Here is a 26,205-nt window from a genome sequence, read left to right as displayed (position 1 = left end):
AACAACTCAAATGGAATGCTTACTTGGCTTCTTGTCACAAAAGAAACACTGGGTTATTGGATCATCGAATCATCGGAGAAAGTCATTCTGTATGTTCAAGAACGCCGCGGCGCCGCCGTCCTCGGTGATTTCGTTAAGCAGAGCCTCAGTCTGCGCGTAGACGGTTTCCAGTGCGGTCGTCGAGGATTTTCCTAGAGACACTAGTGGATTTGGTTAGATGGTTAGTCTATAATACAAATCCCGAGGGAGGAGGACGAACCTAGTATTGCACTGTTGAGTTCCTCCGCAAGGGTGGTCCGTCCCGATGGCTCGAGATGGTGCCCATGCACCGATTTCCGCGGATCCGAGTATGCAACCAAGGAAAAGATGTCGTCTAGGTACTTCTTGTCGCCGCCGTTCTCATCGGACGGATAGTCCATGCGCAGCTGCTGCCCGTACTGCACGGCCTCGGTCAGCAAATTCGAGTCTGCTGTATCTTCCGTGTCCATTGCGTCTCCGTCGCCATCCCCGTCCTGCACCGGCTCGTCGACATCCATCTCCTGGTCAGACACCGGATGGATGCCGTTGGACGCTTTGCTGCGTTTGGTCGGTTGGGCTGGCTCCGTGCTGCGTCGGATCATCTCGAGGAACTTGCGGCATCGGAGCTTGAACAAAATGTGTGGATTGTCCTGCAGGACATTGGGATAAAAGGCATTGGTATACTTTAATGCCTTGTCGATGTCGCCTTCTAGAATAGCGGCACGGATTTCTACTGCAGTTAGTACTGTACAGTTTCTAAGGCGATGGATCCACTTACTCTGTCGATTCGTGGAATCGACATCATCCGCCGGCTCGTATCGTCGCAGTAACGACGGCTCTTCCTTCTTCAGCGTGTTTGCCTCTTGTCGCACCTCCTCGGCAAATGCCCGTGCGCTCTCCGGATACCCATCCTGGGCAAGGAACTGCGCAATGAGTTCCTGCATGAGCGTAGCCTCGTCCAACGGCGGCTGCAACTGTTCCGTGCTGGCGTCTTTAATTTCGCTCAGCAGGGCGAATTTCTCTTGCTACATACGTCAGCCACGACGCCCTCAATTCATGTCGAGATGCCTACCTTGACCATGCCGTCGATATCAAACATAAATGGCTGCTGGCCAAAGTTGACCCGTACATGCGAGTTGGGATATCGCTTCATCCCAACTGACGGATACAGCCCGTCCAAGGCGACCTCTTTGAACGCATGCCCTAGAAAAGTCAGAACCGAGCATTCAATCCAGGAAAAGAGAAGCAACGTACCAAGCAAAACACCATTCTTGGTGAAAAAGGCATATCCCTTGGTAAAGTTGATACCGCATCCAATGGTATCATTGATGCCAAACTGCGGACCATACGGTCGGCCCTGGCTCTGGCCGTCCCCAGAGTACAGTCTCCCATCGTCACCGTGATACCCCCAGGACCCATGCTCCCAGCCCGGAAGTCGATCGACGCTGGCCTTCTTTTGTGAGAACCCTACACTAAAGACACTGTTGCTGTCAGAACCAACCTGGAAAAGAGGAACAATTAAAAACTCACCCCTCTGCAGCCTTGGCTAGAATGGACACCTCGTAGTAGTAAATACCGCACTGCTTCGGAATCGGATGGTCTGCTCGGACCGTCGCGGCCTCATGGTCATTCTTGTGCGGCGCGCCCATGTAGCGGGCCTCCAGCCCGTCAAAGAGAACATCGAGACCGTTGCATTTGTCCGTATCGCTCCACCGGGACGGCAGTGAGGCGAGCTTCTCCTGGTCGCGTGGCGGCTCCCTCTCGATCAGATCAAAGGTCATGCCGCGATGCGAAGGGGCCATGCGGTGCAGATTGACATGGCTGGACGAGGCAGACAGCGACGGCGGATGCGTTGCGGGCTCGCGCTGACTGGCGAGCTGCCGCGCCCGGTGAGCGGCCTCGAGCCGGGCGATATAAGGGGAATTTTTGAGGTACGAAGGGACCAGGAACTGGCGGTCGGAGGCGACCCCGGCCGCAGCCCCGGGCCCGCCCATGGTCCCTGTGCCTATGATGGCAGCGGACGGATTGGCCAACAACGGAGAATAGCTCAGCCAGTCGGCATAGTCGGAGATGTTGGCATACTGGCGTGAATATGCCGGGAGACCGTTGGTGACCGCGGCGGAGGACCGCCCCCAGCTGTTGCTGGAGCTCTGATTCAGCTGCATATCGACATCGGCAGCGTGGAGGTACGGAAAATGGCGGAGGCCGGTAGGTGTCGAGCTGGCGTGATACTGCGGGGAGACGTTGGACGACGACGGGTCGCGGCCGGCGGTGGCGTCGGCCGCAGCCGGGTCGTGGCGGGCTAGCAGATGTGACAGAAACCCCGAGCGAGCCGGTGAGTTCGCAGAGGCTGTGCCAGAAACGACGGAGGCATAGGAGGAGCGTCGGGGTACGCCGGCGAAGCTCGAGCTGCCGGTGTTGTTGTAAGCCGACGTGGGCAGAGCTCCACCCGGCAATGGGGCATTGGACATGATGTCGTTGGGCCCGGGAAAGTCGTGTTATGGGCTGAATGGGCCAAGGAAGGCCAATCGAGGCGAGTTGATGCGTAAAGAAAAAGTACGGGAGTGATATTCCTTAAATGAACGGACCCGGAAGGCGGACGGGGCGGGTGAGGTCACTGACGGGACGGTGACGGTGAGACGTCGAGGCGGCTTACAGCGGGCGTGGCGTGACGGCTGAAGGGACGCAGAAAGCCGGGCTCATAGTTCTATTTTGATCGGCATCGACATTAATGGGAGAGGGTCACAGGGCCGAGGGAGGAAGAGAGGGGTGCGTTGAGAATGGTGAACTCTGGGTGAGCCGATGATTTCCACGCGGGGAAAAGCCACCGGATTCGACTTTGTCGGGAGTTTTAAACGGCTAGAAAGCGATACACCCCGTCTGTGGATTTCGAACTTGTTCGTTACTCTGGAATAGAGTTTTGGAGGGGATTGAGGGAATTGGTGAGCATTGGTAGTATTTCCCGGTGATTCGGGGGTCTTCCAAAGCCCGCTACCTAACCGCCCGTAGGTAGTACCATATGACCCCGATGATACGAGAGAAAGCAAATCCCATCCTCGTGAACTTCTCAAGTGTTCATGCTTTCTGATTAATCAAGTACATGTCGATGCGGAGAATTTCATGGTGTATTCGTTTCGTAGATGTCCTTACGAAAATGACCACCTTTTCGGACTCAGAATGCAACATAGATCCTCTATTCTCAGGATCAAGCCAGATATCTCGCTGTCAACCAAGGCCGAATGGCCGATTATATAGAAACATAAAGCCTGCCATCATAATAATACAACCAAACCGAGAACGTCTATATCCCAGATAGAACCCAGCATGCCCTTCCGAACGCCAAAGCGCAAACAGCCAAGACCATGACAGAAAAAGTACAATATACATGAAGAGAAGACCAAAACGAGCTGCCAGCGGGGGGTCTAGCTATAATTCATGCCGCCATGGAAATAGCTGGTGCTGGTGAGCCCGCCATGCTGGACGGCAACGGTGTCAAGTCGCCGTCGCCGAGATGGCTCTGGCTCTTTTCGCTCGGCGCGGCACTGCCCGTGGGGTTGAGTTTGCTATCAGTGTCGCCGTTGACGCTAGGGTTGGCGCTCGGGTTGACGCTGGCGCTGGCATCGGCGCCGAGCTCCTCAGTGCCGGACTCGGTCTTGGGCGGCTTGGGGGCCCGCCAGGTACGCACGTCCCAAACAACGCCGGTGAAGCTCTTGAGCTGGAATGGCTTTCGTTCCCAGCGACGGCAGGGGGCACCACTGCGGTCGAGGGCGCGTAGACCTGCGTTGATAGCTCCCTGATTGGCTTTGGGACCGAGTCGTGACGAGCCGGATGGCTTAGTGGCATCTGGGGCACCCTCGTCTCTGGAAGAGCGTTAGTTATTGAACATAACACTGGACGAAAGAGAAGAAAGGAGCATACATTCTCCGCTTCTTTGGCCCGGGCCTACGCGGCTTGGGCATAGAGTCTCCATTCTGGGTCGCGCCACGCTTGGTCCCGCGTGACGCCTGGCTGCTCTTGCGACGCGCGCTGTCCGTACCATTCGGGGTAGAAGTCGATGCCGCGTCCGACGCATTATCGACGGACGAGACTGGTGGTGCCGGCTCCGCAGACGACGACGATGGGGACGAGGGTTCCTTGGTCCTGGTGCTGTCGTCGGCCGCCGGCGTGCTCTCGCTGGAGGAGAAGCGTCGGAGTATGCTTGGGTCGAGCTTGAGCACGATGGCCCGCGAGGACCGACCGTTGGGAGTAGCCGCGGCGGCAGCGGGCATGATGTTGCTCCGAGTCGAGGGACCGTCGCGGTCAGGAAGCTCCAGGAGCAGTGGTCGTTATGGTGATGATGATGGTGGTGATGGTGACGAGGTTGCGGAAGGGTGCAGCCTGATCCGAGAAGGGAGGGGGAGGGCGGTGTGCTGGTGGAAAGGCTGATTTTTATTCAAGGGGGCAAATCGGGAGAATTGCAAGTTAATCGCAGCCGTGGCCGTCCGCACGAGGCTGGACGCAGGGATGACGGTTGCGAGAGATAGGGGGAAGAGGAGGGATGATGGAAGGAAGAAAGGGAGGAAGAGGGAGAGGGAACGGTAGGGAGATGGGGATTCATTGTGAGATGATTTTCTTATTTTTTTTCTCCGTGTCTGGATTTAGATTATTAGCTTAGGAAGAGCACACAAGACTTTTTTTTTTTCTCCTGTCGCAGGGGAGAGAGAGTTGGCGGAGAGTGGGAAAGGCGTTGTTTGTTGGCTGAGCCGTGGAACGCGGGTTGTACTGTAATTTACAATACCGAATTCCATACCACAGAGAACCCCGGAAATACCGCCCAGCCGCGGTCAACTATGTGCGGTAACGGTACATGACGTAATAGCCAATACAGGCCCGTGACTCCAGGGACCGGCGCGGCGTCTCGTTCAGCGCGGGAGAGGATGATCAGTCGCGATGGTCATTTCGTGCTGGCGCTCGGGGCACATCATTTTGCCTCTCCTCGAATCAGATTGTGCAAAGCCACCTGTAACATTGTTTTTCCAAATCGCTCGGTCCATGCATTCATTACGGTATGGATTCACTCGGTGTACAGCATCTTCCCAGGATCTGCCCTCCTTAGCTCCATTCGGGTTCCGGCTGGGAAAAGCAAGAATGGAGTCGCACGGTTCAGCAAGTTCTTCTTCGGCTAGACGGCTATGGACCAGTCCGATCCACAAACGGATTGGACTCCTCGACTCTGTGCATTCCATGCGATCCTCCGCATGCAGAATGATTTATTCGACGCCTTGATTCACAGGGAACATCATATATATCATTCACGATGCTGCACTGATCGGGTTGCTCCGGCCCGCCGGTGTCGCTGCATCACCTTGACGTTCTGGATCTGAGCCATTTTGCGTCTAGTCCGTCATCATCCGGCTTTTTCGGAGAATCGGCCTGCTGAATTGCCACCCAATCGAGAGTCATGATTCCAGTATCGTGGTCATCTACGTAAATGGATAACAATAGAACACGGCCATCAAGTATTCATCAAAATCATCAAGTCTACAGTCTACTCGTACATATGGTCTATTCTGCGTCCGGCGCTTGTCGCCGTTTCCGCGCCCGCATCACGGCAGCCTGCACTTCGGGGCTACGACGCACGCCTTCCAGGACTAAGGCTTCCTTCATCGCTCGGCGGAGCGTCGTCACGCTATCACGGTCACCGCGGAACGGGGCCAGCCCCAGTGCGAGCAACCGCGAGGCCTCGCCGTTAACCAGCTGGGACAGCTGCACGAGCTGCGTCAGTCGACGCATGGTAGCCGGTTTCAACGTCGAAGAAGCACTGTCTTGCTGCGTGACCTCCGACGGCGTCACTTGCGAAATGAAGATATGAATGGATAGGGCAACCTGCCGCGCCAGCGACATGATCTGGAACGGCACAAAGTAGAAGCTCGGTTCTCGGGACAAACCCAAAAGCGAGCACAGCCAGTCCGGCAAAATCTTGGGCGGACTCAGCACGGTGAGCGGTCGAGTCAACAGCACCAGCTCCAGCGTGAGCAACGCTGCGATTGTCCAGAACCGCCACTATCCCAGTCAGTCCCCGTCTATCAGAGTTTGTAGAAGAGAAGAATCACTCACAAATCGCCCCCACGAGGACCAGTAAACCATGTTCAACATGACCACAGCAAAGAATCCCACCACATACTGCGGCAATTGCTGCAGCAGCCCCTTGTAAAGATACTCGCGCACGGTGCTCAACCCCCGCCAGCTCGTCACATCCGGCCCGAAGCGATCATACGCGAACCGGCGCTGGGGGTCAAGTAGCGTATCCTGCACCAACTTCAAGTAAACAAAATACCCATCCGGCGTCGGGTCTTCCTTGGCCAACGACGCCTTATCCGGATGATACTGCGCGGCCAAGCGCCGGAATCGTGACCGGATAGTGCGTTCATCAGCCCACGGTGAGACGCCGAGGATCTGGTAAAAGTTTCCTTCTCTGCGAAGCTCGTGGAAGGTCTCGTACAGCGTGTAGAGCAGGTAACTAGACACGACAATAACGAAGATCCGTCGCCGGTGTTTCTCGAACCGCGGGGTGCCGGGCTGGGGACGCGGATCGCCGGCGCGAATGGTAATACCATAGAAGATGTTCTGGAGGATGTTTGTGACCAACTATCACGGTCAGCAATTGCTGTTCGATATTGTATTGGTACCTGAGCAAATAGAGAGAGAGGTACAGTACCTTTGGCAGGATAGCCCAGCCGAGATACGACAAGAGACTCCTCATGATGGAAACAAAACTTCACACAGCTAGTCCATTGAAAAAATTCCACCTAGGTTAATAACAAGAAATCAACATTCTACTAAGGAGTGCAAACCCATCTATCCCCATAGACGCCCGTGTTTGGCTTCATTCACTCGAGTTGGCCCCCAAAGCGCTTAGGGAGAACGTTGGCTGCACACCGCCTTCTGCTTCCGACTAAAGATTCAATCCATTCTGCCGGAAAAAAATGTTGCGTATCAGCCCAGCAGTTCTACGAAATTTTTTTTAAGACGGGCAGTAGCAGAAGCAATTGCAGGCAGCTGGCTGCCATGTCTGCTGACGCAATGGACATTGACAGTCCGTCCCCTGCACCGGGGACCCCGGAAAAGAAACGCAAATCCAAGCACAGCGAGCAATCGCCATCCAAGAAGCGCAAGAAGACCAAGCACGCAGCCGACGACACCACTCTAACCGGCAAGAAGAGCACGAAATCCTCTTTCGTCACGACATGGGATGAATCGAATGACACGGACAGGGGGAATGGGGAGGACTCCCCCTTCCGCCTCATCACCGCAACCATGTACGTCCCGCTGTCGCCAATCTCCATCTCAACGACGCACGCCCTAAGCTCGCTTGTTGCGGAGCATTTGGCCCCGCTGCTCCTCACGTATTACCCGCCATTCAAGGGGCTCGTGCTGGCGTTTTCCGACGCGTGGATGTCGAGCCATATGCCTACGTCTCCAACAAAGCCCACCACATCGGGCGATGAGAAGCAGGACTTGACACTTGCCCTGTCAACAAGCGAGTTCGGCGTTCTCTACGTCTACCTCACCGCGACATTCCTTGTATTCAGCCCGCGGCGCGGGCACATCCTCGAGGGCCACGTCAACGTGCAATCCGAGGGCTTTCTCGGCGCGGTCGTCTACAATCTGTTCTCTGTGGGGATTGACCGACGCCGGTTGCCGGCGAATTGGCGATGGGTTCCGCCGGGTGAAGATGGCCAAAATAAGGCCTCTCCCTCGAAACAGAAGAAGAAGAAGGAGAAGAAAACCGACGACTCTTATCCCGATGATTTCGATCCAGAAAAAGAACAGTTTCGTCCCGTGCAGGGAAATCACGACGCCAATGACGTCCAGGAGGAGCAGGACGACGACGCAGAGGGATATTTTGAGAGTGTATCGGGTTATCGCGTTCGAGGCATGATTCGGTTCCGTGTACGTGATGTCGATGTTATTCCAGGTTCGGATCCGGATCGTGGGTTCATCAGTATCGAAGGGACTATGTTATCGGAAGAGGAAGAGGAGCAACAACAACAACATCGGACACCAACATCATGGGCATCGCCTTTGCCAGTCAGATCAAGCAGTTCAACGACACCAGCGACGAACGGGCAAATATCGAACGAAACGGCCGAGACCGAGGAGACAGACAAACCGCGCAAGAGCAAGGAAAAGAAAGACAAGAAGGACAAAAAAGACAAATCAAAGAAAAAGGACAAATGAAACCCTAATGTGTACCTGCTTCGAGAGCATGGCGTTGGTGTGTACATATCTCTGCTATTTATATATTTACTCAAACGAACCGCGATGGAAACTCTCACATGTCATTTCCTAACAGCTACTAATTATATGGCAATCCGATTTGGAATATCCAACTTGAGGATATCCACACCTTCCTCAATCTCCTTCTTCGACGGCATACGCCCACGCCGCATGAGCTCCGCGCACTTGGTCATCAGGGGATCCATCTGCATGGTCGCGACCGCGACGACCGTCTGGCCCTGGCAGTAGAACGCGGCAAACTTGGCGTTGTCCGGGTCGCCACGCAGCACAAGATCGTCCCAGCCGCCGGTGGTGTTGCCGCAGTAGCGCAACTGCACGCCCAGCGCGGACCAGAACACGGGGATGAACGCCTTGGGCTTGTGTGGTTGGCCAGCAGACACGATGGATTTCGCGACGCTGCGTCCCGCATTTTGCGCCACGTTCCAATGTTCGATGCGTACCGGGGTACCGCTGCCTGGGTCGGTGCCTGGTCCGTGGTACGGGTAAGTCGCGATGTCGCCGATGGCGTAAACATCGTCGAGCCCCGTAACCTTGAACGACTCGTCCGTGCGCAGAGAACCGTCCTCTTCTAGCTTGATTGCGGGGTTGTCGCGCAAAAAGTCTGTCGCCGGCCTCACGCCCACGCCGACCACCACCAGGTCGGCCTCCAGCGCTGTCCCGTCCGAGAGGTGCACGGCCCCGACTTTGCTAGGGTCGCTCACGGACGGCGTCGCCTTTGCAATGGAGGTGTTGAGGTAAAACTTCACACCAGACTTCTCGAGGTTCTTCTGGAAGATCTTCCCGACCTGCACACCCATGATCCGCTCCAGCGGGGCCTGCTCCTGCCCAACGATGGACACCTCATGACCCTTGCCGGACAGGTTGACGCCAATCTCCATACCGATGAACGAGCTGCCAATGACCACAACCTTCTTCTTTTGATCACCAAGAGCATTGACGATGGCCTGTGCATCGGTGATGAACCGCAGCAGGAAGATGTTCCCAAGCTGGAAGCCCTCCAGCGGCAGATTCCGCGGCGTGCCACCCGTGGCAAGCACCAGCTTGGTGTAGGGATACTTCTGGCCGGACTTGGTCTGGACCGTCTTGCTTGCGAAGTCGACTCCAGTCACCTCATCGCTGACAACGTCAATCGAGGCCTTCTTGTACCACTCGGCAGAGCGGATCTCAATGGCCGATTTGTCCGTAATCAGGGCCTTGGACAGCTTGGTTCGATCCAAGGGCAGATTCGGCTCCTTGCTGATCAGCGTGATGCTACCACCAAACTTGAGCTCGCGGAGCGTCTGCACGACACCAAAGGAACCGCTCCCACTGTTGATCTTAGCATACGATGCCATAACTAATTAGTCAAACGAGAGGACATACCCGCCAACCACTACCACCTTCTCCGGTGTCGTAACTGAGCAGGAAATATTAGGGTCTCTCTGTCCAGCTTTGATAGCACTCTCCTCGCCCTTGATATACACCGCCCCATCCTTCTCGTAGACGGGGAACGTGTGCAACGCATTCGGAGCAGGAGCATCCTCAATCTCGCCAGTCGTGATGTTGAAGCACGCTGTTACGTCAGTAACACAACAATATCTAGTGAGAGAAAATACTACTTACCCCCATGCCATGGGCAGGTAATCCTACCACCCGGCGCAACCACACCGAGCTTCAACGGCGCACCATAGTGAGTGCATCGGGGAGAAATGGCATGAAAGTTGTTATTATCCCCATGAACCACCAGCACTTTTCCATTCTCAACCCCTTCAACCGCGGACTCAACCTTCTCGAAAGGCGGGATTTGGCTGAGGGACGAGATATCTGAGAGCTTGTATTCGGTCATTTTTCCGAAGTTCGAAGATGAAACTCGTGTTAAAGTGCTGTAATTATTATTATTGCTGCTACTCGGCGTTGAAGACCGACAGCGGCAGGCGTTCCGGATGCAGCAGAACGGGCGACTTGCGCAGGTGCAATGTGTACGCAGCGGACTCGACTGGCTGCTTTCTCCTGTGCTAGTCCTGGTAGATGTAACAATAGTCGACAATGATCGATCCGTCCGGGATAAAAACACCAGTGACGAGATCAGGTCATTCGCGCGGGGTACTCGCTTCGCTGTCGACAGCAGCAGATTTCTTGCGGAGAAACCGCGATGCATGAAGGAATACTATAATAGGACTGTCATCCACTGTATTCTCTACTAACTGATCAATCAATTAATCAACCAAAGGCCAACGTTTTCGGGGAATCTTCCTTGTCCCGTCCGTAAACACACAAACAATCAACACATTAGTGAGGGCGGGATGATGTCATGATTGGGTGAAGGTTATCGTAATCCAGAATATGCACACGCTGATTGGTCAATCAAAATATATCAAGAAAGAGTATTTATACATGAACGAATTGTAACCGCGTATAACCTATGTACTGGCCCGTGATCGTCGTTGTGAAGGGCTGGCTGACGCCGTTCCAACTCTGCCGAGTGCACGGCTTGACGACCGAGTTTGGCGCTCCGTAGGTCGGACGTTCTTCCGGATCCAGCCCGGCCCGGTAGGAAGCCCCAAAGACTTGGCAAAGTCTTCGTCACTGCCACTTGGTGACTGAAGCGGGCTGGACAAGGTGAGGTCAACAACTTGCGACTCATCAGGCGGGATAGAGCTCCGAGGCTGGTCTTGACGTGGCTTCCCTCGAGTCGGCGTTGCGTCGGGATCGGGCTCGGTGGGTTTCCGTGGCGTGGACCGTCGGTCTGGCGGGGTGACAAAAGCAGAAGAATTGGAGTTCGAGAGCTGACGAGGAGACGAGAGCGTTGCCCTTTTTGCTTTCCTGGTCCGGCGCGTCGTGGATGACGAGTCATCGTGTCGCGCTGGCGGAGGCTCGGTGGACGGGAAAGGAGGCTCGTCCTCCGCTAAATCGTATTTTCCACGATCCTTTTCATAAAAGGGATTCCAGACGATGGAGTCACCTGATCGGTCTGAACTACTCAATTCCATGATTGGGCGATCTGGCGTTTGAGAACGTGACGGCTGCGAGGATCGGCGTGGTGAATCGAGCTGCGAATCCCTCGTTTGAGAGGGAAGATCGGGCTGCACAGAAGCTCCCTCATCCGGCTCCTCAGTTGGAGCTCTGGGTGGTTGGTACGAGGTCGGTGTTGGATCGTCCATCAGTACATCGTCGTTATGCACATCAGTCTGCACCGCGTCTTCTTCCGCCGACTCAGATTCATCCCGCGAATTCGTCTTGTCGACATCGTCGGCTGTAATCCGCGGAGACTCGCCCGGAGAGTTCGACTTGCGGCTTGGCGACTCCTGCTGCGTGTCTTGGCTATCATCATTCCTTTTGAACCATTTACTCAGGTTCCTTCTGACCGGTCGCGGGGGAGGACTGGACGAGGGTTCAAACACGTCCGAACATAGTCTCTGCGGCGATTCTTCAAATGGCGATTGCACTTTTGGGAGGCTTGGCGACGATACGCTCGAGTCATTTTCGTCTGGAATTGCATCTTCTTTCTCTGCATCAGGAGCAGTGGCCGCCTCGGAAGCAGATGAATCCGCAGGCGACAGATTTGTTGGAAAATCATCCTCCTTGAGTCTTGAGATCACATCATCCGACCTTTTGTTTCGCACTGAAGCCGCCCCGGGAGTGGCCTTTGAAGAAGCCTCAGCCACACGTGAATGGGGCTCTTCCGCTTCGAAACTAGCTGGGAGGAGATCGTCAGGCGGCAGCGGGCCTCCGTCGTCATCCATATCCATATCTCTTTGGACGGGAGGGTCTTCCTGCAGCTTTTGATCTGAATCAATCGTAGATCGGAATCCAGCGTCGTGGATGATCTGCGAAATATCATTCCGCATCTGTGAGGAGAGTTCCACGTCTGGTTCGCGCGTTGTAGACTCTTTTTGGGCGTTCGCAGGAGATGGTTGGGGACTACGCTCCGGAACTGTTCTACAACATATTGTAAGCGAGAAGCAGGGTGAACCCGAAGAAAGAGGAATCAATTTACTAACTTGTCGCCATTATTATCGTCTTGAACCCCAGCTACATGCTGCTCCTGCGGGGTATCATTCGCTGGCACGACGAGCTTTGGTTCAATCAGCTCCGAGAACGACAACGTGCGGATCCCATCATCTTCAGCATCAACCTCATTCTCGTAGCCCGGCATCTCAAAGCCGCTGTATTCTCGGACGCCATCCTCATCCGTAGTAGTCTCTCGCTGCTCTCTGTCACGCTTGGCCAGGCAGAGGCTGATTTGGCCGTCGTCCAAAATGTGATCTATCCTTGCGACTTTGTACGCGGAGATCTGGGGTTGCCAGCTGGTGGCTTTGGACATCTCGAGGATCTTGTAGGCAATCACACTATTCGGCTTGACCGCATCTTCCGTGAGGTCTGGGAGTGTTGAAGGGTCTTCGGGAAGCTGGGGAAGATCGTCCTCGGCATTACCGGTTTCACCCTCCGTGGCTGTTGTAACATCATGATTAGGCTCATCGTAGTCAAGATGCGTCTCCTCCTCAGCCTCCTGCTCCCTCCCTTGCGACTTGCGCTTTCTTCGCGAATGCCCGCGGCGCCACTTCAGATTTTGAATTGCCTGCTGAGCTTCTGCATCCCATCGTTGCTTGAAGGGAAACGGTGGAGGCTCGATGTGGACATTCTCATGAACGCACTCCGTAGCCATGACTGTCAACTTGTCCTGCCAATTCTCATCCACGTCACTTTCGGGCTCCTGCTCTGGTTGCTCATGCACAGGAGGTTGGACAGTACGGGGTGTCCCCGCGAGCTTTTTGCGGGTGGCTTCCTCCTCTTCTCTCGACATCGGAGTCTTCACACCCAGAGACCCGAAGAGCAGACGCTTGCTGCTCTGCACGTCGAGGCGCCGGCGTTTCCCCCGCTGCACAGTCTCTTCTATCTGGTCACTAATAACACCATTCGCCTGCTGCGGGGGGACATTTTCTTTTTCCGACTGCGCATCCACATCGATCCCACCAGACGCAAGTTGGCGCAGCAGCCTCTCCCGCCGAGCTTCAAACTCGGCCTTCTCCTTGTCAGCTGTGCGAGCTTCCTGCTGGGCCACATCAGTTAGCACGCGGCTTCCGTTTTGCTCATTCTCTTCCTCCCACTTCCGCAAATCGGCGAAGTTGGCTTCAGGGTGGAGATAGCCGAGCTGCTTGAGCTTAGCAAGCTTGCGTCTACGCCGATTCCGTTGGTTTGTTCGCTTTGTCCGACTGGAACCTTGACCAGGGGGAACAAAACGTTGCGGCTTTTTGGGAGGAGGCTGAGGGGATTCTCGTTCAGACTCTGACGACTCGCTGTCACTACTAGAGTCGGAATCCGAAATCGATTCCGACTCTGACTCTGATTCTACTTCAGAATCCGATTCAGTATCTGAGTCGGATGTCGATGGGGAAGTGACATCTGTCTCCGAATCTGAGGACTCCTCAACGCTAGAGTCCTCAGCGGCAGACTCGACTGTCGAATCCCCGCTCTCCTCGCGGTCTTCGAAATGAACCGCCTTGGACTTCGGCGACACACTCGCTTCTGCCACCTCGTCGGCGTGGGCTACGGATTCAGCGCTAGATGATCGGCGTGTCGCTCGCGACCGATGTCCTGACGGCGGCCGGGCAGGTTCCTCTGCCTGATCCCTTTTCAGGTCTTCCAACTCCGCGGCGACATCTTCTGCATCAGGCTCGAAAGAAGCATCGCTCTCATCGTCATCGTCATACTCAATCGGATGCCGAACTACCGTTCCGGAGGAGAGCACGGAGTTATCCACCAGAGCTCCGGGTTCGTAGTCATCATCCTCTTCTTCTTCGGCGTCTTCTTCTTCGGCGTCCCGTCGGTCGTCACCATTCCATCCATCCAACGTCACGCACCGCCTCTTCCTGGACGGAATCCGCACCGGAGGACGGACGGGGAAAGATCTCTTCAGGTAAGGCCTTCCAAAGGGTACCCCATCCACTAGATGGCGGCCATCATTTGTAATTTGAACTCGCCCTGAGAGGCGTCGTGCACGCATATCCCCAGGACTGAGGGGCCGAATGCTATAATTTTTCCTATTAGCACGCCCATCATTCTCCACAGGCAAGGGAGAAGATCAGTGGCAAACTTACACAACCTCGTCACCATCTCTCAACAACCCCTCCACCTCCATAAAATGCAAGCACTCAAACCCATTGACTTCAACAACGTAATCTTCCAACCCCCACTGGCCAGGGCCTTGGCGCGCCGCACCTTCGCCCGACTCTAGTGGAATGACCTCATTGATATCCTCCAAAAGCTGAGCAATCGTCAACCCGCCATTGTCGCAGAATGCGTTCGGCGCGCGGGCAGATGCGATGGCGGAGGAAGTAGCTGGTGGACGCGCCGTTAGACCCGTGGTGGATGGGGTGGTCGTCCAGAGGATTCGGACGATGGGCAGTCCATGGCGTTGTATGATGAGATTGAGACGCATCGTGTCTGTCGTGCCTTGCGTTCTTTCGATGCGCTTTCGGCCCCGTCGGGTATCAGGATGTAGACTTCATGGTCTCTTCAATTCGCTGTTTTGGTGCAAAAGTCGATTGCGGCACGTCGACAAGCCAGTCGACGCGCCAAGCGAATGGAGTTCACTTGCGTGTTGATTATGTAAACAGAAGCTATCTTTCCTTATTTGTTGATAGCAAATGTAAACTAAGCCAGATACGGCATGTCTTAATGTTATCAGCAGGGGAGCTCATGAGGAAACAAGAGCTATTAGACAATGCATTGAACACTACTCCATATATCTCTTCAGCCAAAGGTAAATTATAATATGTATTTTCTCATGGCGTCCATCCAATGCACCAATTCGAGAATAAAATTAATCCCATGCATATGCAATGAGTGAAAAATACCGACCAAAACTCCATGCCATGCTCAAAAATGCAAAATAACCAGAACGGAGAGCAATGAAATCCTGTTTTCCCGATATTTGCACATGGTCACGAGTGCGACGGATCGTCGGATTGCCCAGGAACAGGCCGTCGTCGAGGAACACCGGTATTGAAAGGTCGTGGCGAGCGTGAAGGGTTACTGGTAGCATGACTCGACTGCCCGCCGTGGACGATCAGCTCCTCCGGTTGCGTCTGCGCGGTAGTCGAAGCCTGTCGCCCCGCATCCGACATCGACGCAGGCGGGTCTTCTTCGATCAGACTGTCGACCAAGGATTCTGGCCGGGACCCGGGAGTCTGCGGCAGCATGTCGATGGACTCCTCCGAACTGCGGGATGGGGTACGGGGGGGAGGGTCATTATCGTTCTTGGTACACTGTGAGGCGCTGTCAACAGGAGTTTTGATATCTCCTGCGGCAGAGGCATGGCTGGATTGGGGCGAAACGGCTGCGCCGTTGAAAGCATGGCGCGGGCCTTCGATCGGGGCAAATTGGTCGGCAATCGCATCTTCATAGCTGGGCGGGGCATCAGTGGGGGCTTCCAGCTCGGCGATTTCTAGAGCGGGAGCGAGAGCAGAGTTAGGATCTCGCGGCGGCCTCTCAGGCGTGGGCGGGGGCTGCTCGTCGTTGTGAACGTCAAATTTTGCGGTCTCTGGCCGAGTTGCATTCTGTTGCCGAGCCCTGCGGCCTGCATCGATGGCTGCCAGAAGCTCGGGTGGCGGCGCAATCCCGGAGTACACCTTGACAGCCAGTCGCAATGGCAGCACCATCATACCCATCTGTGCATGAAACATGAATCAGCCGCCGGTTCAGAAATCTTGAACAGTGAAACAGACGCACCTGCGGTCCACCGCCACCAGGACTTCCTGGTGCTAGCCCAACGCGCACCTCTAGTTCATAGTGCCTACTGATATTACACGTCTCAAAACTCGGAGCCACAGCTGGCGGAACGGGCAAGTTCTTCCACAAACTTGAATCAATGATCCAGTCCTGGCCTACAGAGTCATTGGGTTTTCCCAGCGGCACGTTCATATTACTGAGACTCAGAATGACTGTGCTGGAGGGCTCTGTGCGCACAAACTCGTGTGCACGAATTCGGGTGTAGCTGATGAGCTCGATTTGCAGCATCTGTAGCCAGGCGATCTGGGTCGTGGGAGACATCTTAGTCACGATAAGGCGCAGCGGAATGGGCTGGTTTCGCGTGAGAATTGGCGGGTTAGGCAGTCGAGCGTCAACCGAGAATTGGCATGGGGGGTCCGTGGAAATAGGAGGAGGTAGAGGTTGTGCTTTGCGAAAGAGGCTCCCTTTGCGTTTGGTGGGCATGGCCACTCGAGGGCGGAACTCCTGCTTCCGACGCGCATAGACCTCTTCATTCGGATTGCTAATCCTGGGCGGTTCGATGGGGAGGAAAGTAAAGCCCGTGATCTACTGACAGAGTTTGCTTAGCCTGCCTTAAATACTTCACCAATGGAAATTTTCCCTGGGGATCGAAGGGATGAGTTCTCACGTACAGCGCGAATATTCTCCTTGTAGAACTCTGGCCGCACCACGGTCGCCTTGACATAGTACCGGATGTCTGCGACCTGAGGAAAGGCGCTCAACGACGGCGGTAGGGTCTGCTTCACATGCACCACAGGGTCTCGTGCCACCTCGACACGCAAGCCAACCATGTAGAGATTGGTCATCACCGAATTGCGATAGCTGCAGGCATTGTTGAACGGAATCTTTACCCAACGGTGAGTCAGCCATGCCCTGCTCCCATCACACAACGGCGCGACTCGGTCAAAAAGCTCACCTTGAAACGAAACGGGTACTCATGTACCCCCGGCGCAAGCGTAAAGACAGCATCGGGCGAACTATGCTGAGCAATATCCGGACTGGGGAAGACGGTCGACTTTTGGTAGAGGATCTATAATAGCCATGGACATCGTCACCATCATCAATCACTCAAGTTCCCAATTGACATGTCCCCCTCCTCCCGTCTCATTTGAAATCAACAGTACGGTCACCCGCCAATTTTATTTGCAGCTGCTTTCATTCCCAGGAGGTCTCCTCTTCGCCAACGCACCTTGTGCACTTCCAATTCGGTCTTTTTCTTCTCAGAGCGTTCCGATCGCGGGCCCGTCAGGCGCGTGCGGCTCTCGCCCTCCAACTTCACGTTGATCGCGCTGATGGCCGTGTCATTGTTGAGTTGCAGAATGACCTTGCCAGCAAGGTTGTCCAGGTTGGTGAAATGCGCATGCGGCCGTTCCAGCACGATGCGGGCGGACATGATTCAGATCAGACTTTCCGCTGTGTTCCGGATGCTGGATTGACACGATCCAGTTCTATCATCAGAGCCGTTCTTTTTTCTGGTCGCGATAAAACCCCAAATGTGAATTGCGAGTTGCTGAGTTTTTTTTAGTTCTGGAATTCTGGACTATCTTATTACGACATTGCCTCTTATTCGTTGTTCGTATCCGATTCTCGTCTGTTGTTGTTTCTTTAATCTTCAGTGGGGCAATCAAGAAGCCTCGATCCCGCGAACGTTGGTGCTTCTGGAATCTGTCATGTATCAATGACCTCAGCCTCAATGCTGCAGATCAATGATTTGTTTCGAGGCTCAAGGGGTGTTGAGGCTTGATCGTAGGCTAAACCAGGATCCAACTGGCGGCTCCAAGCACAGCCTCAGCCTAGTCGTTCCAGGTTTCCCGCCAACATCATGTTAAGAACGCATTTGGTGCAGTCTTGGTCATAGTGCGGACTCCTGATGGAATAATCCTGCTGCCTTGTGCACAGCTAATCCTGCTTTGTTACGAGTATCTACACGTCGTGCGATGTACGGAGGACTTGCCAGCAGAGACTAATATCTCCGGACAATGCTATGGCCATGTCAGCCTAATGCAGGGGTATCAATACTAATAGTATCTACATCTACGGGTACAGCATCTCCACCATAGTATCATAGGCCCTCTTTGGCCAGCATATCTAGGGATAGGTTCTGTCAACAGTGTAGAATCGCCTCCACAGGGAACCACTCACCGGCAATGTCCAGGTAGAATGCAATGGCATTGAATCTGAGGTTATCAGGTTAGCATAGAACGAACCCGCGAAGAAAACCCCTAGAAGAAATTCCAGGCAACGTACTTCCTTCGGTTTCCCGTGATCAACGCCGTCAGCCACTCCAATCGGTTCGTCCAATTGATCAGATCCAGATGGCTGACGCCGACCAGGGTGCCTTTGTAGCCCCGGTCACCACCCCAGCGGCTGCTCTCCACGCTCACGAGACCGTCGTTCGGACCCTCCACCTCGGCCAGTACCTGATAGAAGGGGCGGAATACGTTGAAGATCCCTGGCTGAAACATGGCACCGTACGAAAAGTATCTGTCCCGAATGAGCGACCCATTCTGCTACGAAGAATATCGAATTCTGTACTCACCGGACCTCATCCAGATCAGGTACGGACTGATTGAATTCAGATTGTAGATACGACCGGGTCAATTGCCCAAAAGCAGTCATGTCTAAGTCAATCCGATCCAGAGTGCGGGATAATTTCTGAAGGCGTGAGACTTAAGAAGCAGATCAGTCAAACGCGGTCTGGCAACTGGGAGAAATACCGAACACACCATTGTTACTAACGCGCTCCATGAAATAGTCCGCAATGACGGAACCTATGAAGGTTAACGCAACCACGAAAAGGGATAGACTGGAATGATAGTGCAGGAAACCAACCCCTATGAGGCGTCGCAACCGTAGTCAGGGACCGCACTCGAAACTCCGTCGGCCGAAGGCTGCTAATCATAAAGCGCGAATCGAGACCTCTGAAAACCATCAGTTTTGACATCGTGAGCCCAATTACCTCGGCAGTCGTACCCCTATTATTGAGTCAGATTCAGCGATAAGGCCGGACCGAGCCACGAGGGAAAGAAGTCCGTACCATGCTATGTCTACGCACACCGCAATTGAACCCAGCATCAGTATCCACGAGAGTCCCATGTGACCTGTATTATCCCGGAGGCCAATGACTCACGCGATGATGTTAACATCCTTTCCCCGCGCCTGCGCGACGATATTCATGGCCAATGCCTCTGCACGCTTTTCGATGGTCCCGTACGGCGGCACAGACGTCGTAATCACCTCGATACCTTTCAGCGCCAGGGCGTCGCGAATTCCACGCCAATATTGAATCGCGGGGAGAAATGGTCCCGCAAGTCGGATTTCGTCGAAGCCCAGTAGGCCATGGGCAAGCACGATTGCGTTCTTTGGCGTCGCTGGGGCCCGGGAGTCAGTGAAATCTATATGAGAAGGGGCAGTATCAAGAGCGCGAGAAATACCATAGTCATCCCGAATATGTGCGAATTTGTCTTTGATGAGAGTGCCGAAGCGTGGATCTGGTGTAGTGGCCGTGGCACTGCTACGAGCATGCGGCACGCGTGAGGCACGATAATTGAGCGATGTGGAGTGGAGTACTGGACGGGCGGCGCATGTTGAGAGGAAGCGCAAGGATGAGCGCAAAACTGGACGGGGCCTCATGCTATCATTGCAACAGTTATAGACAAAATACCGGTTCATGAAGTTCAGTTATTCTTCGCAAGTTGACTGTCGCCCAAAGAAGAGGGCCGAGGATAAGAGTTACATATTAAAAACAGGAAATTACACGTAATTCTTTGACAGCTAGCTTGGAACTTAATAAAGACACTAACCTTTACCTATTGGCTAGACTTTATGGGTATCGAAATGACGTACCCACCAGTCCCAACTATCCCAAGCTCTGGAGTCATATAGAAAACGGCTGTACTGAACAGAAGATTCAATTCTGCTTCACGGCAGGGATCCGAGTGATCAAGGGGGTTGAGGTGTTTTTTAGAAAGCGAGCAAACAGACAATTGTGTATACGATTCAAACATCCCATCATATGCTCTCAATACAGGAACACAATACTTATTAATTGACCGTCCCAAGGTCGACTGGCTGCATCATGCTCTTCTAATCCATAGTGTCTTTCAGTTCTCGGCCTAAGGTTACCATTACTGGAATGATGTACAGAGTACGTACGTCTCTGTGCATCCATCGTGTCGGAAGAGCATATCACCGTGCGGATATGGCTCTTACAGTTGGCTGATCTCGACGTTCAGATTCAACACATCATAGTACTGCGCAGAACTTTCTGGTTGTCGGTTTGATGGTCTTTTTGAGGGTTTTAGTGGAAAAGCTACAAAGGACTTTTCGGAACGCAATGAGTCGACTTGCAGTAAAAGCCGGCCGGACAAATTTTCTAATACCCTTCTTTGCATTCATCAGCCATCAATCCCAGCCTCATGAGCAATATTACAATGATTCTTTCGAGTCTTAGCAGCGAAATCCTACTGGCAAATGTCTAAGATCGGTAACAGTACATGCCCTCCGGTGCTTGTGCCACAGATCAGGTCCAAGAGCTGGCAAGGTCAGGGGACATTTGGAAACCCTGATGCTCATGGATTTTCTCCATAATGTTTTCCAGAATGAGAAGACCACAGACACCACCGTCATCTCATGTTTGGTTAGTGGAACCTACGATTCAAGGCACCATACTAAGAGAGAGAATTTCCATCGGCTTTTGCGAAAATATCTTGTCTGATATTGATCTGCTTATATCATGGACAACCGCGAACATAGAACAGACAGAACTTTACATATGTTAACAGTCGAAGATGAACCTAGCGCCTCTCAATTGCAAGGCGGGCTAGTTGTCTCTGAGATTCTGCCATCCAGAACAGTCAGCCTGATTCTTAGATACACACCGCAAACAGGCACTGGTTCCTGTCGCATTATCGTTGGACAAATGACAAGGTTCTCTATGCTGCGATTTGTACGAGCACCTCGGGGGATACCCGATCACCTAGATCTCAAGCCTCGCGGTCTAGGTCTAGGTTAATCAAACATTATAAACTGCAGGATGATGGCAATGATGGCTTCTCAAACTTCAGCCTCCTCGGGCTTTCTGACTCTAGATTGTGGAAGCCACGGATTGGAAGATGCTAGACAGTAAGCCGGCCAACCCTAAATAGACCTCAAATCTCATGTACCTAGTTAAATATGACAATCAACCAAGGTACAGTCAGTCATTTGATGCCAGCAGTGATGCCACCGAAACGTACTGGATCGCAAAAATCAGGGGTTCCCTTTCTGAATCTTCCAAGGTTTGACATGGCCAATATCTATTTCACACTTTCATTGTCAGCACAACTAAAGGTGCGTACCTCTTATAAAGCCCGGAAGACGGCAATCTTTGTAACGCTTACGGCGATTCGCGACAAGATCGTAATGCCCCTACGAGTATTCAGCATTTAGGTTCGAAAGGCACCATGCACAGTGGTCGTTAAGGAATCTTCAGAAATCTCGCGCGAAGAGTCGAATGAAGAGGATCAGACGTGTTAGCATATCCATGAGCATATAACATCTATACACGCGAGGAACTACCCGTTCTGCGCCAGATTTCACCCACGGGACTCTTTTGTATTAGGAGATGCAGCATCACAGATAACATATCGAGTGGTCGCAACAACACAGACGAGGCATGAATCAAGGAAATAACGCCAGTCCCATCTCCAATAACGCAGCCAAGGCCAAGAGTTCTCATCTTCCCACCACCACTCAGAATACAAATTGCGCCTACAAGAACCGAATAGATGGAGAAAAAAACATATGAAAATGAGGTGGATAAGAAAGAGAAGGGGAATATTGTAAAAAGAACAGAACGAAAAATCCAAGGGAAACGCCCACACCATATGAGATGTACAATGTCGGAGATCCAAAGGTTGGGTATCATGGTGATATTTGGACAGCGAGAGTTCCGGCCCTCACAATCCTTCGCCAGTAGCGCCGGTCTCGACGCCATCCGCATTGAACGACATGCTGGGATCGAACCCAAATCCGGCTGTGTCACCGTCGGTGTTGAGGAAGGTATCAAAATCGAAGTTCTCCAGGAGGTCAGACTGCTCGAGTGTGGAGAAATCGATATTGAACCCGGACGGCTGCACACACGTCAGCAATGGCCCAATGTCAAGCTGGCCAAATACATAATATGGGCGGGACTTACATCCGGAATGGAGAGATCATTGAAGGCCTGCTGGTTTGGATCCTGATGCTGAACCATGTTCGGCGCAGGAACTGACGCTGGTGCCTGTTGAGCTCCAGTGGTCGACGCTGTCGTCGTGGCAGTGGTCGTGGCGGTGGCAGACGTGCTTGTCGGCGCAGCCGTGGTAGTAGCATTCGTCCCACCGGTTTTAGCAAATGATTGGGGATGCTGAGGAGTGATTGGTGTCGACGGGGTTGGAGTCGGCGGAGGATTGTCTGCCTCAGACGGCGTGGCCGCCGCATTCGAGTTGGCAACTGCTGTTGTTTTCTTCGAAACACGCTACAGTCAGGTCAGTGACACCCAAAATTGGGGTCGAAACGATTGCTTACCTTCCTAGTTTCCTTTGTATCTTTCTTACCCTTCGGCGGCGGCTTGTTCGCCTGCTGGGGAGTCGGAGGCGCTGCACCTCCTGCCTGGGGAGAAGCCGGCTTCCCGGGCCCGACCGGCATCTGAGGCGGCGGCATAGCGTTACGCTCCTGCGGAGTGTTTCCCGGCTGCGTCACGGGGTTCTGCTGTGGCACCATGGACTGGCCTTGCCCCTGCGGACCTTGCTGCTGCTGCTGTTGCTGCTGTTGTTGCTGCTGCTGCTGCTGCTGCGGCTGCTGCTGTTGTTGCTGTTGCTGCTGCTGCGGCTGCGGCTGCTGCTGTTGCTGCTGCTGCTGGGGTGGCCACGAGGGAACTCGGTTTCCTGCACCCGGTTGCGGCCGACCCATGGCGTCCTGGGGGTTATTGAAATCGGGGTTCGAGCTCGGTGGTCGCATGTTGTTGGGCCCGCCCATGTTGTCCGGCTTGAAAAAGAACGCGTTGTTCATATCTGGAGGCATTTGGCCGTTGTTGAAATTCATCGAGGCCGGTGATCCTCGATTTTGCATAGCCTCCCCCGCACTCGGCGAGCCAGGCAGACCCGGCTGAGAAATCTTCGGGGTCCCCCGCTTCATCTGGTCGCCCGGGTTAGGGGATGTCCCGGCCCGACTACCCTGGGGAGACGTGCCGGGAGGCATGCCCTGCTGCTGACCCGGTACGGATTGGCCTTCGGGACGGCCACCGGCTATGCTATCCTGCTCCTGACGGGCTAACATTAGACGCCGCTTGTTCTGTTGCTCCAGTAGCATCAGTTGCATCTGGTAGTCCTGGAGGGCATGACTCCCTTGTGCATTCGGGCCCGGGACTCCCGGCCGCATATGGTTTAGTTGCCCATTGGCATTGTAGTACTCCGCTCCCATCGGTAGAACGCCTTGCTCAGGCATCGGCTGCATCAGCTCGTTCTGGTTCGGCATGACTCCGGGATTGATCATGCCGTTCGGCATGCCCTGGTTGTTCATTGCTGAGCGTGGGTGTTGAAGAGCCAGGTGGTGAGCATATACCTGCATGGACTTCTGTTGCGCAGCCGGACCCGACTGCTGAAATGCCTGGAATTGCGCCGGATTCATGCCTCGAGGGACCCCGTTCGGCATCATCATTGCCTGCGGATTAGGCTGCCCCGGCATGCCATGGCCCTGCCCACGGTTGGGGACCATGGGCTGCCCGTTCATGTGCGAGCCATCCAAGCGGGGACGCTTCGAGGGAGACGGCGCATTCTCAGCCGACGCTGGAGATTGAGGGCGATGGCCATTCGCGCCCATCTCCGACTGCTCCCTTTGCATCTGCATCATATTGTGCTTTGCCTGCAACTGATTGAGTTGCTGCGGAGTTCTACGATTCAAACATCGGTCAGTACACGGCCTCCCCAGCGGCATCGGACCCTTCGATAAAGAAGATGGGCTACATACAGGTTCGCAGGATTCTGGAACACCGCTTTCTGTAGGGCGCCGTTGCGGCGCATGTTGACCATTGCGTTTGGCATCGCCTGTGGCTGCCGCATGAACTGCGCCGCCTGGTGGTTCATTCGCATCATCGACTGGAGCGAATTAGGATGAGGTCGAACGGGATGCGCGACCAGAAGCGACGTACCTGGGTCTGTTGAAGGTATTGTTGAACCTGTGGACTGCCACCTTTCTTGCGGTGCGCCAGAAAAACGTCCCAGAATAGGCTAAACCAGTCAAAAAGGAAGGACTGGGAGCTATTCATGGGCACCGATGGTCTTGGCAAGTCATCCGGAAGTTTCATTTTCTCATCCTTGTCGTTCGCCGAAGCATCATCGGCGCCGTTGACTTCGCCCTCCCGGCGATTGCCAGGGCTGGGCTTCTCTGTGTTCAGTTTCACCGAATCATTCTGGGCGATTGCTCGGGCGATGTCGAACTGTCCGCGCTTCAGGAAATAGTCGTAGATGTACGTGTTGAGTTGCGCGAAGAGGACCTCTTGCGAAGCCGGCGGGTCACTGCGGGGGGCTGACGAATTGGCGTTCATCATCGGCATTCCACCACCAACGGGACCACCCGGCATCACGTTCATCCCCGCGATATTCATTTGGTTCATCGCTCAGCCCGGGACCAGGGAGGCCACTTTCACCTGGGATCTGCGCGGGCTGCGGGGACGGGGGCGCCAGAATCGTAAACAAGCGGCCCCGATGCAATGCGACACGAGCGTCTGGGATGGATTTGAAGGTGTCGCGCAACAGGCCGAACAAGGGGGGTTGAAGCACGCTCCTAACCAACTTGCAATTCGCGACACCCACACTTCGCGACGGAAAGGAAAAATCAAATCTCAGTACATGAACAAGTCGGACTCGGAAGGAGCCAAAGGACGGGAAAGGCAGCGACCAGCCAGAAAGTGAAAAATCGAAGGGGAGAAAAAAGAAAAATAACTAGTAAGAATAAAAAAACAAAAAGTGGAATCAAGGGTTGAGAACGAGGCTGGAAGGCGAAAAATAAAAATAAGGGTGGGAGATGATTAGGAGAGGCAGGGACGAGTGACTGTCCAGACGTGGCAAACGGGACGCGATAACCCAATCCCGATCGAGCACACGTCGGATGGGAGGGAGAGAGGCAGGCGCTGATCTAATCAGGCAACAAGGCAGCAAATAGCCAGCATCGGTTGTCGAGGGAGCGACAGGGCCGAGCGAAGACAGCGAGACGGCGAGAGGAAGGAGAGGCGCACGACGTTGGGAGTCGAGGAAGGGGCGATCGGAGACGAGGAAGGAAGGAGGAGCGGGCTTGCTGATTAAGTAAGACGCCAGTGGCACAAGAGACGGACAAGGAGGGAGAGGCGCCAAAGAGGCAGAAAAAGGCGGGAATTCAGTTCAGCAGTCTGGCACCACGAGACGAGGGGGCACCAGCGCGGTCGGAGAAATAATAGATAGATAGGCTTAATGGAATGGTTTTGTGATGGGGGCAGCGAGCGCAGGGCGGATGAATGGATTCTCCGTCCAGATAGCGGCCTGGACGCAGGAAGAAGCCCGGAGAGCACGCGAAATCGCCGTCAACCAGCACACACAATAGCGATACGAAGGAAAATCACCCAGGGCTGTCAATGCAGCATCTAAAAGACAGAAAAGAGGTGGATCTGCCGGGGAAGCGATTCTGGGAGGGAGAAAAGAGGGAGGGCGATCGGTCGTTAATTGGTGCCAGGCGGCTGGGCTCGGCTCGGAACAACGTGTCGGCGCGCCAACCAGGCGATCGATGGGCGTAGTTGTGAGCACGGGCAACGGCGGGCGCTGCGCTGAGAATAGCAGCGGGCGAGGCGCGACGGGCGGCGCAGACAGCGCGTGTCGCGCAGCGGGAGAGCCTGACGTTCTATAATAAAAAAAAATTTTTTTCTCGGGTTTTGCTTTGATTTCTACAGGGAATGGAATGAGCAGAAGAGAGCGAGAAATGATTGATATAATTACGGCAAGCATTCTTTGCGAGGCAAAAAGCCGAGGAAGAGGTGAATCCGTCCATCCAGCAAAGAACGCGCGGCTGGGAAGAGGTCCTCGAGCTCAACGCTGGCCTGCGCATCTCTCAGCACAGGGAGATGTCATGTGGGGCCGCTGTCCGCAGGGTATGGCCTGTCACGTGGAGCCC

The 26,205-nt window shown here is 54.2% G+C and overlaps 11 protein-coding genes across 11 annotated transcripts; 2 read left to right on the top strand and 9 right to left on the bottom strand.

Moving 5' to 3' along the window:
- Positions 1-69: 69 nt before the first annotated feature.
- On the bottom strand, positions 70-2,489 carry VTN49DRAFT_6244 (uncharacterized protein; the record flags this gene model as incomplete). Its single annotated transcript, XM_069414391.1, has 6 exons — positions 70-200; positions 260-748; positions 797-1,043; positions 1,091-1,221; positions 1,273-1,499; positions 1,549-2,489. 6 exons carry the CDS (start codon positions 2,487-2,489, stop codon positions 70-72), a joined length of 2,166 nt encoding a protein of 721 aa, XP_069265642.1.
- A 962-nt stretch (positions 2,490-3,451) lies between these two features.
- VTN49DRAFT_6243 (uncharacterized protein) lies at positions 3,452-4,286 on the bottom strand (the record flags this gene model as incomplete). Its single annotated transcript, XM_069414390.1, has 2 exons — positions 3,452-3,878; positions 3,937-4,286. 2 exons carry the CDS (start codon positions 4,284-4,286, stop codon positions 3,452-3,454), a joined length of 777 nt encoding a protein of 258 aa, XP_069265641.1.
- Positions 4,287-5,562: 1,276 nt separating this feature from the next.
- Positions 5,563-6,760, bottom strand: VTN49DRAFT_6242 (uncharacterized protein; the record flags this gene model as incomplete). Its single annotated transcript, XM_069414389.1, has 3 exons — positions 5,563-6,060; positions 6,115-6,645; positions 6,716-6,760. The coding sequence occupies 3 exons, from the start codon at positions 6,758-6,760 to the stop codon at positions 5,563-5,565; spliced, it is 1,074 nt and encodes a 357-aa protein (XP_069265640.1).
- A 305-nt stretch (positions 6,761-7,065) lies between these two features.
- VTN49DRAFT_6241 (uncharacterized protein) lies at positions 7,066-8,238 on the top strand (the record flags this gene model as incomplete). The annotated part of the gene is made up of 1 exon (XM_069414388.1): positions 7,066-8,238. The coding sequence occupies one exon, from the start codon at positions 7,066-7,068 to the stop codon at positions 8,236-8,238; it is 1,173 nt and encodes a 390-aa protein (XP_069265639.1).
- A 122-nt stretch (positions 8,239-8,360) lies between these two features.
- Positions 8,361-10,123, bottom strand: VTN49DRAFT_6240 (uncharacterized protein; the record flags this gene model as incomplete). The annotated part of the gene is made up of 3 exons (XM_069414387.1): positions 8,361-9,606; positions 9,661-9,850; positions 9,901-10,123. The coding sequence occupies 3 exons, from the start codon at positions 10,121-10,123 to the stop codon at positions 8,361-8,363; spliced, it is 1,659 nt and encodes a 552-aa protein (XP_069265638.1).
- Positions 10,124-10,697: 574 nt separating this feature from the next.
- Positions 10,698-14,716, bottom strand: VTN49DRAFT_6239 (uncharacterized protein; the record flags this gene model as incomplete). The annotated part of the gene is made up of 3 exons (XM_069414385.1): positions 10,698-12,216; positions 12,279-14,306; positions 14,376-14,716. The coding sequence occupies 3 exons, from the start codon at positions 14,714-14,716 to the stop codon at positions 10,698-10,700; spliced, it is 3,888 nt and encodes a 1,295-aa protein (XP_069265637.1).
- Positions 14,717-15,221: 505 nt separating this feature from the next.
- VTN49DRAFT_6238 (uncharacterized protein) lies at positions 15,222-17,440 on the bottom strand (the record flags this gene model as incomplete). Its single annotated transcript, XM_069414384.1, has 5 exons — positions 15,222-15,947; positions 16,009-16,593; positions 16,680-16,892; positions 16,964-17,077; positions 17,237-17,440. 5 exons carry the CDS (start codon positions 17,438-17,440, stop codon positions 15,222-15,224), a joined length of 1,842 nt encoding a protein of 613 aa, XP_069265636.1.
- Positions 17,441-18,109: 669 nt separating this feature from the next.
- VTN49DRAFT_6237 (uncharacterized protein) lies at positions 18,110-19,680 on the bottom strand (the record flags this gene model as incomplete). Its single annotated transcript, XM_069414383.1, has 7 exons — positions 18,110-18,135; positions 18,190-18,224; positions 18,295-18,531; positions 18,587-18,716; positions 18,774-18,818; positions 18,880-19,022; positions 19,178-19,680. 7 exons carry the CDS (start codon positions 19,678-19,680, stop codon positions 18,110-18,112), a joined length of 1,119 nt encoding a protein of 372 aa, XP_069265635.1.
- A 1,906-nt stretch (positions 19,681-21,586) lies between these two features.
- VTN49DRAFT_6236 (uncharacterized protein) lies at positions 21,587-21,955 on the bottom strand (the record flags this gene model as incomplete). Its single annotated transcript, XM_069414382.1, has 1 exon — positions 21,587-21,955. The coding sequence occupies one exon, from the start codon at positions 21,953-21,955 to the stop codon at positions 21,587-21,589; it is 369 nt and encodes a 122-aa protein (XP_069265634.1).
- Positions 21,956-21,986: 31 nt separating this feature from the next.
- On the bottom strand, positions 21,987-24,679 carry VTN49DRAFT_6235 (uncharacterized protein; the record flags this gene model as incomplete). The annotated part of the gene is made up of 5 exons (XM_069414381.1): positions 21,987-22,160; positions 22,226-22,531; positions 22,594-23,956; positions 24,034-24,161; positions 24,215-24,679. The coding sequence occupies 5 exons, from the start codon at positions 24,677-24,679 to the stop codon at positions 21,987-21,989; spliced, it is 2,436 nt and encodes an 811-aa protein (XP_069265633.1).
- Positions 24,680-24,770: 91 nt separating this feature from the next.
- Positions 24,771-24,977, top strand: VTN49DRAFT_6234 (uncharacterized protein; the record flags this gene model as incomplete). The annotated part of the gene is made up of 1 exon (XM_069414380.1): positions 24,771-24,977. The coding sequence occupies one exon, from the start codon at positions 24,771-24,773 to the stop codon at positions 24,975-24,977; it is 207 nt and encodes a 68-aa protein (XP_069265632.1).
- Between the last annotated feature and the right edge of the window lie 1,228 nt (positions 24,978-26,205).

This window comes from Thermomyces lanuginosus, assembly GCF_041956635.1.
Source record: "Thermomyces lanuginosus strain ATCC 200065 unplaced genomic scaffold VTN49scaffold_40, whole genome shotgun sequence".
NCBI classification, from domain to species: domain Eukaryota; kingdom Fungi; phylum Ascomycota; class Eurotiomycetes; order Eurotiales; family Trichocomaceae; genus Thermomyces; species Thermomyces lanuginosus.
Note: the sequence above shows the minus strand (reverse complement) of the source record. Positions and strands in the feature narration are given on the sequence as shown.